The sequence below is a fragment of the Leptodactylus fuscus genome, chromosome 3 (assembly GCF_031893055.1).
Source record: "Leptodactylus fuscus isolate aLepFus1 chromosome 3, aLepFus1.hap2, whole genome shotgun sequence".
In the NCBI taxonomy this organism is placed as follows: Eukaryota; Metazoa; Chordata; class Amphibia; order Anura; family Leptodactylidae; genus Leptodactylus; species Leptodactylus fuscus.
The window spans coordinates 3,131,140-3,144,279 of NC_134267.1; the positions used below are offsets into that span (position 1 = coordinate 3,131,140).

Genomic DNA, 13,140 nt, shown 5'->3' on the forward strand with positions numbered 1-13,140 from the left:
TATAATTTACGGGTGACTGTAGGAGGATTATACTGTGTGCGGGCACATGAAAAATCAAATAGAATGGGCGGAGTCAACACAAAAGTGGGCGGGGCTAAATTTGGGCTACGTGCGCTGCACATTTTGTCCCTCTTTCGGTTCTTTAAAAGTTGGGAGGTGTGCTATGGGACATAATACTGTGTACTGGGGCCACTATGGGGAATAATTGTGTGCACAGGAATGTGGGGGGGAGTAGGGTCGGTCGGTCGGGGTCTTCGGCATCTGTCAAAAGTTCTCCACGAGGCCCCGCGATTCCTAGTGACGCCACTGCTTGCAGCCCTGTGATGACGCTATGATGGAAGGCTACACAGTGGAGAGATATTGATGCTGAATTTAACACTACAGATATCTCCAGAACCGGGGCACATACTGGGAAAGACTACAGGGTGCTGAATTTAGTGCACTGTCGTCTTTCCAGCGGTATATAATATATAATCCCGCACATCGCTCCTCTATACAATCAATGCTCCTCCTGTATTGTGTAAGTGGCTGCAGTGAGTTACATTCGCTCCGTGTCCACGACTTTCCCAATGTAAATATAAATTTATAGAAATAAGCCATAAATCTCTGTATTTCAGGTGGCGCCTCCATCCCCTGCACAGCGTTGTGTTACCTCTGTTGTATAACATGGCCCATTGAGAGTTGCATAAGCGTCTCCATTCATCACTCTCCACCCAATCCCGGGCCGGGGCTGTGACTCACCCTGACGTCCTCCCTTGTTACTGGCCCTGGTAGTTTTTCCTGCTATTGTGTAAGTTGTATGTTGTCGCTTAAATAAGCTGAAGGTCTGCAAATTTTTACATTGTGGATCAGAAGAGTAAAGAGGGATCAGAGGAACATAACTGTGAGTATGGAGCCCCTATATATACAGTATATACGGTATATACTTCTCTGTGTGCATGCTATCTGTGCAGGGGGTGCAGGAAGGGGGGAATTTCACTTTAACCCTTTCTGACATTATGATGCAAAACATACGACATATGAACATTGTGCAAAGGATATCCCTGGAGGAGTTCACTATTGCATCCACCATATGTGGAGGGCGGAGGAGACTGCGGGGGGGGGCGATTGTGTGCTAAACTGGTGGTTGTATCAGCCTGAATGCATCGTCGCTTCCTATAGTATATGTCATATATTGTTCTATATGGGCTTTAGGCGGAGACCCCACATAGCGAGAGGAAAGGGCTGCGGCGGAAACGCATGAAGTTTTCCCTTGCAGACTTTCTGCCTCTGTTCTACCTATAGAGAATCGCCGGCGTTTCCGTAGCCATCATTGACATGCTGTAACTTACAAAAACGCATTGGTTTCTGCTGCGGATATTTTTCTGCAATGTGTGGGTGGGATTAGCCAGATTTACAAAAACAGCCGACCTATAAGACTCACCCCATTAGGTCACGTGTCCTCCCGGCCCATGGCCACAACATTCATTTACTACCAAGTCCTTGTTTTCTAAGGCCTGGTTCACATGTGCGGTCAGTATTCTATTTGGGGAGTCCGCCCGAACGGAATACCAAACACATTGACAAGGGGTGAGCAATGAAAGCACCCTGCCCCCGATGCTCCCGTAGGGACAACCCCTTTAGTTTTGACAGTTTGTTTTTACTATGAAGGGTCCTGTATGGAAATCTCACCGAGGACTCTCATGTCCCATGTGTACAAGTTGGAGTTTGCCCTAAGATAAGCGGCAGCAGAGATGTCCGGCAGCTGCTTATGTTATAGGATAGCGGTCACTTATCTCAGACCTAGCGGCAACTGCATGTGATAAACTTCCATTGATTTCTCTAATCTTATCTCTAACGCTTTACTAGGTGTAAAAATGTACGAACACAATGTATTCAAGATAATCCTGATATTCCTCACCCTGGGCGTGTACGTTGTGATGGTGGCGCTTAATGCAGGCGCTGGATCGGGAACAATGAAAGGTAAAGATGTGATAATTATTATTATTATTATTATAATTGATACATTGTAGTTATATTACATTAGTAGATATTCCATCTCCACCCATCTCTGCCATGGAGACCTCTCCTCTCCTCTCCTCTCCTCTTGTACGTATACACTGTTCTATGTGTTTAGCAGAAACATTTTGCCTGATATAAAATGAGAATATTCTGCAGCCGTTTTATGTCACATTTTCCATAATAATTGACAAGACAATATTCAGCAGAGCCAAAAGATCCAGAAATGCAAAGCAATTTCTCTAAACAACCGTCCTGCTTGTCTCAAGCCAATGCTGTGTCCCGTCCCGAAGTCTATCACCTGGGCAAAATGTCTGCCTGAGTGTTGTAAAGGCAAATCTAGCAGCTAGTGATGTCTTAGCAAGATGTACACTACCCAAAAGAAGCCTCTGAGGGCCTTTTTATAGGACGCCCTCTTATGGCAAGGCTCAGACCACACCTGCTGCAGTAATCTGACATTTCTATGGGGTGTGGTATTTTGTCTATGAATGCGGCGGGGGCAGTTCTCATTGTTACCCCTCACTATACCATTATTTGCACCTGCAGGCCTGTTCTTACAGAATGTGGGAAACATCTCTGATAAGTTCATTACTGATTTCACACCATCTGGATGGACATTTATGATCTGGAACGTGATCTTCGCCTGGCAGTTTCTGTGGCTCGGATACGTCCTTTCTGGGATTTGCAGAAGGTGAGAAGAAGTACACAACTGTGAGAGTGAATGCGGTATAACGTCTCCGACTGTGCTGTTCCCGAGATGTGGCATGCACAGCTATATCCATAGACTTCTATGAGATGTGATTTTCTTACTAAGCAGCTCAGCTATGTCCATAGACTTCTATGAGATGTGATTTTCTTACTAAGCAGCTCAGCTATGTCCATAGACTTCTATGAGATGTGATTTTCTTACTAAGCAGCTCAGCTATGTCCATAGACTTCTATGAGATGTGATTTTCTTATTAAGCACGCACAGCTATGTCCATAGACTTCTATGAGATGTGATTTTCTTACTAAGCATGCACAGCTATATCCATAGACTTCTATGAGATGTGATTTTCTTACTAAGCATGCACAGCTATATCCATAGACTTCTATGAGATGTGATTTTCTTACTAAGCATGCACAGCTATATCCATAGACTTTTATGAGATGTGATTTTCTTATTAAGCAGCTCAGCTATATCCATAGACTTCTATGAGATCCGATTTTCTTACTAAGCATGCACAGCTATATCCATAGACTTCTATGAGATGTGATTTTCTTACTAAGCATGAACAGGTATATCCATAGACTTCTATAACCATGTTCACTTTCCCATACATTTTCATAAAGTGTAGTGGTGCAGAAATCAGAAATCAAAAATATCCAACATTTTTGCACAAATAAGTCACAAATGCCAAGTCCCGGGTTCAGGGTTTGACCCTTTGGCTCCAGTGATGTCAGCAGTTGTCACGTATGATGATGGGAGTTGTAGTTCTCCAGCACATGGTCAGCGCTGCCATGGGGAGGCAGAAACACGGGGAGAACCTACAACCTCTTTTAATGTGACTGTTTTGCGTTATAAATCTCATATTTTGTTCTGTTTTCTGTTTTCCAGGAGCGATCTCGGCTGGATGTATCTGAAACCAAATGTTTTCCCGATTTCCTTCTACATTGTATGGATGTTGAATAATGTTCTTAATATCGGATGGATCTTCTTGTGGGACCGCGAGTAAGTTACTTGCACACTAGTTACAATGTTACTGAATGGATATTGTCTTCTATAGCAAAGCCGTATATTTTGTTACTATGATCTGATCTGTGACCTCACCCAGGAGATTCAATGACATCGCGTCCGTCCTTGTACCCTCCATATTAGTACATGGTCCAATACTTGCTATTATACCTCGGACTGTACGAGAACTTCTCCCATAAAGGTGTGAGTGTGAAATAGAATATGAAACTGATATAAATCCAGAGTCTCAGTATAGATAAGATATTGGCTTATACATGTATATGAGATCTCGGTAAGGTCTGTCCATACATTTATAGCTCTGAGACAGGGACATAAGTAAAGGCGGCCATGATGCAAAGGCTCAGCCTGTCCCCTCCCCCATAGAACTTCTTCTCTCCACTGTCATCTGCACCATCCCGACATTTTAACCACATTTACATTTCCCTTTATTTCTTGGTCCATCATGAAGACTTGTCTACAACATGTCTGTGCACAAGATCCCCATTCCCTGTCAATGCCCCCCACACAGTAATTTTGCCCCTTTTACGGCACAGCCTCCAGGTCTCCCCATTTTCAAACCTACATCAGACATAGATCAGACGCGGCAAATTTATATATTATAAGCGCTGCCTCCATCCCTGCCCATGTCCACTTTGCCTCACCAACCATGTCCCTTTGTACCCCCACCCAGTACAATGCCCCTTTATTGGCTCCAACAGGGTATCTTGCTCCTTGTGGCCCCCTTGTAGGCCCGGTAGTGTAATGTCCCCGGCTCCAAGCTGCCACAAACATAGAAAGGGGCTGAATGGTGATGTAGATAGCAGACAGCTCCTGGCCTCACCAGTGCACCCGGCTCATCTGCATCCTTAGGACCTACCCCTGCCCGCCCAGGATAGTAGGACTGCACCAAAATCAGCTGGGAAGGTAGCGGCCATCCCTCCCCCTGACTATATTCCAAACAATGGCGCATTTTACATTAAAAAATGAATTTTCTCCTTTCTAACAGTGCTATAAATCTTCTCCCCCTGCTTATTTGCAGTGCACCAGAGGGCAGGGGTGATAAATTTACAAGGCAAAGACTGTCAGGCATCAAATGAAATCAGAAAGGAGATCAAAGACATTTCATCAGCCTTAGAGAGCCTTCACACGGAGTAAACGCGCGTGTATTTTTGCAAAATACATGTGTAAAAATAAGACTCCCAATGACATTTTACAGCCGTATTTTTACAGTGACCTGTGCGCCCCCTGGCTCTGAGCACTACGGCTTGGGCCTGGGTGCAGCTGTACCCTCTGCACCCCCTCAGGTTACACCCCTGCTCTGGATAAAGAGAAGAAGGTAAAGTAACTCAGCCATAAGGTCAAGAATAAATAAATATAAATCTTCACAGTGCCATACCAGAGGTGACCACTAGATGTCCTCAGTGTAGTGCAGATACAGAAGGATATTCCGTAAACCACTGAGGACACCTAGTGGTCACCTCTGGTATGTCACTGTGAAGATTTATATCATATCTGTTTCTTAGTGACTTTATGGCTGATTTTCTCGCCCGTCTTATCGTCACTTGGAGCTATAAATGTATATTCACTCCTTATCTTATATGTATATGAAAGCCAGTGTCAGCTATATGGGAAATTCTTTGTATGTTATGTTATAGACGGAGGATATCTGTTATTTTCCTCTATATTTGTATCATTTTCATGGTTTATTTTTCAATAATGTCTGTACGAGACTAAATTATATTGATTTTCCCTGATGGACATTCACAGTATACATCTATATCATTTTCTTTACATATTTCCTATTTTCTTTCTCCAGATTCCTGATTCCTGCCCTGGTATTTCTGGGTGCCATTGCTCTGACTAACCACATCGTGCTCTTCATTTCGTACCGAGCCCTCTACCTTCACGGAGAATGGTTTCAAAGACAAAAAAGAGTAGACTTGTGGCTCATCCGTATCTTTGTAAGTTGTGCAAAAATGGAGGATTTTTCAATTACTGTATTAAAAGTTATAGGGGTTGTCGGCCACTAAAAGCGAAAATTGGGGGGAACTTGGTGATCGACGGGCGTTCCACTGAGACCCCATTGATCATGATAACTGGCGTGTTTAGCCGCTGTTTGGACAGCACATGTCACGCCATTCATGTCAATGAGCCCCCCAGAGATAGACGAGGGCTATGGAGCTTCTTCTCCGGTATCTACTCATTGCCTTTCAATCTCAGCTCGCCCAGAATTTCTTGATAATCTGAGATTAGGGAAGGCTCGACCCTCCTTGCACGTCACATAGTCAGTGGGTCCAGCTGAAGTTGTCACCGTTGGCTATTAGGCTAGGGGCTCTCCGATAATAGTCAGCGCTGCCTTAAAGGTATTGCCATATTAAGCTCAACCTCGTCTCTTACAGGCCCAGAATGGAATCGCCGTCTATGCCACCTGGACCACCATAGCTTGTCTACTCAACTTTGCAGTGACCTTGACTTACAATGGGAACATCCCCAATAGCACGTCCACCACCGTGTGCCTCTCCATCCTGGCCTTTGAAGTGCTTTTATGGTAAGTTATTGCATATAATACATATATATATATATATATATATATATATATATATATAATGGCGATTGTATTGATGTCACTTAAAGGGATTGTCTTACTATAGACATGTTATCCTCTATTATAGGGACAAGTGTCTGATCACTGGGGTCTGGTTGATGGCGATCCTTGTACACTTGTGTGGCCACCACTCCATTCACTTCTATGGGGACTAGCAGAATGGTAACCTCCGGCAGCTCCATAAAAGTGAATGGAACGGGGGCCCCATTCTACCTATTGCTGGGGGTCCTAGAGGCCAGACCCCTACAATCAGACACGTTTTAAGCTAAATGTGCTTAAGGCTAAGGTCGCACAAGATTAGAAAGACTTGGCTGCTTTCTTGTAAGTAAATGAAATGAATGTACCTGCCCTGCAATTCCACATACAGCCTGAGGGCAGGTGTGGTGCTGTGTCTGGAAGAGAGCAGCCATAGTTTCTTCCCCTTAAGCTTTGCCCTGTTCTCGTGAAACGTCTTGTTTTCCAGATCACAAGGACACAGATATTCAATGCAGTCAAATGTCATTTTTTTTCCTCTAGGTTCATTTTGGAAAACTTTGTATTTGACAAGTACGTGCGCTATACGCTGACTGTCTACCCCGTGGTCATTGTGGCCGTGTCTGGAGCGCTGGACAAACATTTCAATGAAGCTGCTCCTGACGGAAATAATATTTATTTAGGTAAGTCTTTATAACACCTTCAAGGAGATGCCGTATCCTCGGATTGTAACACAAAACGTCCTGAAACCTTCTGCGGTAATATAGTCGCTGAGTCGGTAATATAGTCGCTGAGTCAGTAATATAGTCGCTGGGTCAGTAATATAGTCGCTGAGTCAGTAATATAGTCGCTGGGTCAGTAATATAGTCGCTGGGTCAGTAATATAGTCGCTGGGTCAGTAATATAGTCGCTGGGTCAGTAATATAGTCGCCGGGTCAGTAATATAGTCGCCGGGTCAGTAATATAGTCGCCGGGTCAGTAATATAGTCGCCGGGTCAGTAATATAGTCGCCGGGTCAGTAATATAGTCGCCGGGTCAGTAATATAGTCGCCGGGTCAGTAATATAGTCGCCGGGTCAGTAATATAGTCGCCGGGTCAGTAATATAGTCGCCGGGTCAGTAATATAGTCGCTGAGTCAGTAATATAGTCGCTGAGTCAGTAATATAGTCGCTGAGTCAGTAATATAGTCGCTGGGTCAGTAATATAGCCGCTGAGTCAGTAATATAGTCGCTGAGTCAGTAATATAGTCGCTGGGTCAGTAATATAGTCGCCGGGTCAGTAATATAGTCGCTGAGTCAGTAATATAGTCGCTGAGTCAGTAATATAGTCGCTGAGTCAGTAATATAGTCGCTGGGTCAGTAATATAGCCGCCGAGTCAGTAATATAGTCGCCGGGTCAGTAATATAGTCGCCGGGTCAGTAATATAGTCGCCGGGTCAGTAATATAGTCGCCGGGTCAGTAATATAGTCGCTGGGTCAGTAATATAGTCGCTGGGTCAGTAATATAGTCGCTGGGTCAGTAATATAGTCGCTGAGTCAGTAATATAGTCGCTGAGTCAGTAATATAGTCGCCGGGTCAGTAATATAGTCGCTGGGTCAGTAATATAGCCGCTGAGTCGGTCATATAGTCGCTGGGTCGGTCATATAGTCGCTGAGTCCTTGGGTACAGGCTGCATAGAGATGTGGGGTCATATATACATCTGCATGTCCATGTACAGACCGACAAAGTAAGGCCTTGTTCACATCCGCACTTACATCCTGATTCTGTCCCCCATTCAGCTTGAAAAAGCAGAAACCCAGCAGCCCGAATTATAGAGTTACAGGCCATTTCTTCTTCCATTCGGGTGGTGGCCACATCTCTTGACCACTAATGGGATCAGATCCCACAAATTGTAACAGTGTTGACAAATGTTGCAAAATAAATCCGACTCGGCTCAGCCATAAATCACCAACATTAGGAAAGTCTTTGCCGGAGACGAATATTCAGAACGTCTTATGCACCAGAATAATTGATAATTGCCCCAATTACAATAAACAAGAACCTTCTTTGATTCTTTCTTGACCCCATTATGCCAATGATAACATGTGACGACTTGTCAGATGACGTCTTAGATCTTTTGCCTCCTCCTCCTGATTCTTTGTTGCTCATCGGTTCTCTCTTTCTTTCTTGGCAGCCGTCTTGCTGGCAGTGGCTTGTGCTTTGTTTCTTCTACGCCTTGTTTTAGTCTTCTGGAGACACTTCAAGCGTCCTCTGTATGAAGGAGCATCGAGCAAGACAGCATTTGCCTTAGAATAAGGAGACTTTCATATGCTAAATCATAAGAACCCGGGTGCCAAGAATAAGATACCTCTGACATCCTTGTACCTGGGACGGCTGCTGTGATGTCATATAAAGGGAAGATTAATAAGCACAAGCGCTTTCCTGATTTTCTTCTGTTCAAAAGTCTTATCCTCAGTAGGAACATTTATCCTTCCTGTACAGCAATGTGAGCGCCATCCTGCAGAAAGAACCCGGGACTTCATATAGTAACATAGTAACTGCACAGACCTTCTCCTCCTCCTCATTGCTGGGGGATGTTTATTTATCTCTCCAACCTTCCAAGACAATCCACTAGATCAGGGGTCGGCAACCTTCAGCACTCCAGCTGAAACTACAACTCCCAGCATGCATACATGCAACTCCCATGGAAGAGAATGGAGCACGTTGGGAGTTGTAGTTTCACAGCAGCCCAAGGGCTGAAGGTTGCTGACCCCTAGAAGGTTGCTGACCCCTAGAAGGTTGCTGACCCTTAGAAGGTTGCTGACCCCTGCCCTAGAAGAAGGTGGTTGTGATCTATTACAGAAGACCTTTCACCACCTCCGCCAACTCCAGTTCATTGCATTTTGTTCCACTGATTCCAGGACTTAGTCCCAAGCCCCCACCATTCCTGAGCAATCTTTTCTGATAATTTCAGCCCCCAATATGTTACGTATAAGTGGGCAGTCTAAGAATATGAGTCAAGGACCGCCCCTCTGACAATAGAGAACCTCATTAGCATTTTAGGTGCTGAAACTTACAGCAGCGATGGCTCAGGATGGGTGGGGGATAGAGAAGAAATTCCAACTGCGTTGGAATCATCAGAGCGGCATCTATTGAAAATGGAATGTTTGGTTTATTTTATTGACCAGGCTAAAGAACGGAAAATTGTGGCCCAATCCAAGAGCCAGTTCTAGAGGGGCCCAAAGATTAAACCAGGGCCCCATTAACGTGGCCGCTGACTCCTACCTCTTTTTTATATGATTTTTGCTAACAATTCAGGTGAAGAGAAGGAATTCCTACATAATAGTAAGCGGGGGCAGCTCCGTGGCCGAGGGTCCCATAGTGGGGACTTGTTGTATTCAGGTGTGGCTCACACTTTTGGGACTCTTGCAGCAGAACCCTCAATGTTCCCTATGAAGGTTCGTACATTGACACATTGGTCTGACACCAGGTTTACACTCGTGCTGCCTGTCCATTGTTCTGGTCTGTAGGAGGATAGAACACAAGGAGCGCGGCGGACGCCATTGACTATAATGGTGGAAACCCCGTCTGTGCAATGGAGACGTCAGCGCAGATGTGACTGTCCCTGAGCCATGGCAGCCGACCAGAGAGGAGTCCGCTATATCCCCTGTATTATAGCGACCAAACTAAATGATGAAGGAAACGTAGAAAGACGTGAATGTTATATTATTCTTCTCATCCAGTGATCACAGACTGCGACTATACTTCACACATTCCATAGAGTCGTCTCATAAGCGGCGCCCATTTTTGTACAATTAAAGATGCCATATACTGTATACAGAGGATCTTTCTCCCCCTCCACTGACTTTATATCCTTTGTAGGTTCTGTTCCTCTCACCAGTGGAACGTTCTCTCCAGCCCCCGCCATTCCTGAGCCATCGATGCAGTTAGTTTTGGTGCCTGCTATGCTAATCAGAGTCTCTAACGTCAAGTGGGCGGTGTCAGGCAGGAGCAGGTGTGATCGTGAGCCCTGATTGGAGCGCTGAGCCACACCCTCTTGCCTTTTCTTGCCTGACACCACCCACTTGACAGAGTCTAATTGGGATATCAGGAACCAAAATCTGCACTGATCCCTTAGAAAATGGCCAGAGCTAGCGAAAAATCAGAATCAATGGAGCCATTTATATCAAAGGATGACAAGGAGGTGCCGAGAGGTCGTCTCACAAATATTTATTGTCTGATTTTTAATACGTTTTCACACATAAGATTCACTTTAAGTCTGTAATACTTGTTTTATAATAAAATAAACAAAAAATTTTAAATTATTTTTGGTATTTTTCTATTTATTTTTGTGCTGAAGAACAAATGAAGGAAATGTCATCCTATATAAGGGGAGGCTTCTGTTACGATGTGATGTCACCCGCCTGTGCGTTAGATGTGGCATCACTAGTCTGTGATCACCACTGTCAGCCGCTGTGACATCATCAATGTCTTTATTTGTATGATTTATGATGATGTCATCAGTGAGACAAAGTGTCAGTAGAAAATGACATCAGAAGTGTCAATGTGAGAAGTCGCTTACGTATCAATAACACATTGATGGCGGCTTCATGGTGGTGTCGGGTCATGTTATTGCTTTATATGCAGAGCTGTCACACGGTGGGGTGTTTGGCTGTGATGTCATACTGTATGACATAATAGTGAGATTATATATATATATACATAGTCTATTCTAAAGATACAGGCAACTCATTTTAAAGGTTGTATAATGCGCGCCAAACTAAACAGGAATATTGGCGCACTATAAATATGTGTCAGGCCTATAACATAAGCGCCGCTGCCATAAAACGTACAAAATTGTATCTAATTCTGCAACATATAGAATGTATAGGTGAACGAGAGAGATATTGTTCTGGCCGAGTTCCATGAGGAAATATGAGCAGGATCTGTCTGATAAGAGCGAGCAGAGGCTCCAGTACAGGCTGTGAGAGGGGCCAAGACCCCCAAATACATTCACCAGCGCCAACCGCAAGGCCACATGGACTTTGGTGAATTGGAGGGTCCAAGTGATCCCCACTAGAAACTGTACGGGAAATAAGGGCGGGTTCACACCTGCGCCCGGTCTCCGCTTTCAGGTTTCCGTCTTCTGCCGATAGAAACTGGACAGGAGACGGTCGGCGGTCAGTTTTCAATCCCAATCACTTGCAAAGTGATCGCCCATGAGCGTCTTCTGGTCTCCGTGGCAAGACAGTTTTTCTTAACCTGACAAAGTCAGACATGCAGGACTTTGTGTCCAGTTAAAAAAACTGACCGCCGGGTTTCCGTCCCCTGTCCAGTTTCTCTCAGTAGAAGATGGAAACCCGAAAGCGGAGACCGGGCGCAGGTGTGAACCCGCCCTTACTGAAAAGAAAACCAGAGCCCACAATTCCCGTATTCAGATATCGGGTCCAGGAGGACAATCAGGAAGGTCAATGTCCCGATAGTAATAAGAGATGTCTGAGCCCGGAGAGAGCGATAATCCCATAACAAGCCAAAAGATCAGGACAAGAATCCGCAGACAAGTCCTGTCCAGTATCGAGGCTAAAGGTCAGTATTGTAAGAGATCACATCCGAAAAATGGAAATCCAATCCGCTGAAAAAGCGGTCACCTGCAGAAACCCGCAGGCCCCATAGACTATAACGGGGTCCACCGAGTTTCCACCCGAAAAATGCAGAGAGGACTTGCAAGACTTTTCTCTCCACATTTTCCAAGCAGAATGGAGGACGGACTCCCCAAATGGAAACCGAGCGCAGGCGTGACCCTCGCCGTGCAGGAACCAGAGAGAGGACGCGACCTGTTATACGGAAGGAGTTGCTTTATTTGTATTCTCATAAAACCTTCTTCACATTCCCCGTTTTCTCAATGTCCCTGTCTGTTGACGGAAATTTTTTTTACCTTGAGTCAAAATATTATTATTCATTTGTCCCCGTTTGGTTCTCGTCGGCGCTGTTTTCGTCTTTCGTACTAGATAATATTTGAGAATGTTGCATATGGTTCTCCCCAGACGTTCCCTGTGTAGCGGTGACATAAGACGTGTGACATGTGGCAGATCAGAACAGCAGGAGGTTAATGTAGGCTGTTGGGGGCGAGGCGGTGGGATGACAGAACATTTCACAAGGCTGGCTGATTCATTCTCCCATCTAGCACATTAGTCAGCGCTCTTCTCAATTCCTCCTACCGCTCGGGGTTAATTTTACTGCCTGTAGATAAGTGAATATTCAGACACGAATTCCCGTCATTAGCACAATACAGTTATTTCCAAAGAATCCAAAGAATAACGGCAGGAAGGTAAGTGTGACCAGGTGTCCAAACCATTGACAGCCGGCGGCGCCCCCATACACATACACGTGTCCGGAAGTAAGGGGAGAACACAAAGTATCAATATCCGCAAACTTCGCTCTATAATGTTTTGTCTTTGATTGTTCTTAAAGGGGTTTTCCAATTCCTTGTAATGGATGATTTATCCTCAGGTTAGGTCATTCCCCACCAATCAGCTTCTTAAAGGGGCCACAGCTACGTCACCTCTTTAGATTACAGGTCATCTGTTTCCTAGTGGCCACGTGATGTAATTACAGCCTTGTCCCATAGAAGTGAATGGGTATCAATCAAAGATGGAGCTAGTGGGGCAGGGGGTGGTTTTGGCCACAGGACCACTGATTTGGTGGAGCCTGAAGCCTCCAAGGAGCCCTGAGACATCTGTGCCCTATAGTTTGTGACAATACCAAGTATCGTACAGGAGTCGTATTTGTTTGACAAACCATTAAGGGGGCGTTCACACTCCCATTGTTAATGTCCAGTGCTGTTTTCCATCATAGGATGACAACCATGAAC

The 13,140-nt window shown here is 44.9% G+C and overlaps 1 protein-coding gene across 1 annotated transcript; it reads left to right on the forward strand.

Moving 5' to 3' along the window:
• The first annotated feature begins 839 nt into the window (after positions 1-839).
• LOC142196514 (uncharacterized) lies at positions 840-10,545 on the forward strand. The gene is made up of 8 exons (XM_075266474.1): positions 840-883; positions 1,849-1,962; positions 2,545-2,689; positions 3,596-3,709; positions 5,529-5,673; positions 6,112-6,260; positions 6,834-6,973; positions 8,464-10,545. Exons 2-8 carry the CDS (start codon positions 1,857-1,859, stop codon positions 8,583-8,585), a joined length of 921 nt encoding a protein of 306 aa, XP_075122575.1. The 5' UTR covers positions 840-883; positions 1,849-1,856; the 3' UTR covers positions 8,586-10,545.
• Positions 10,546-13,140: the final 2,595 nt, after the last annotated feature.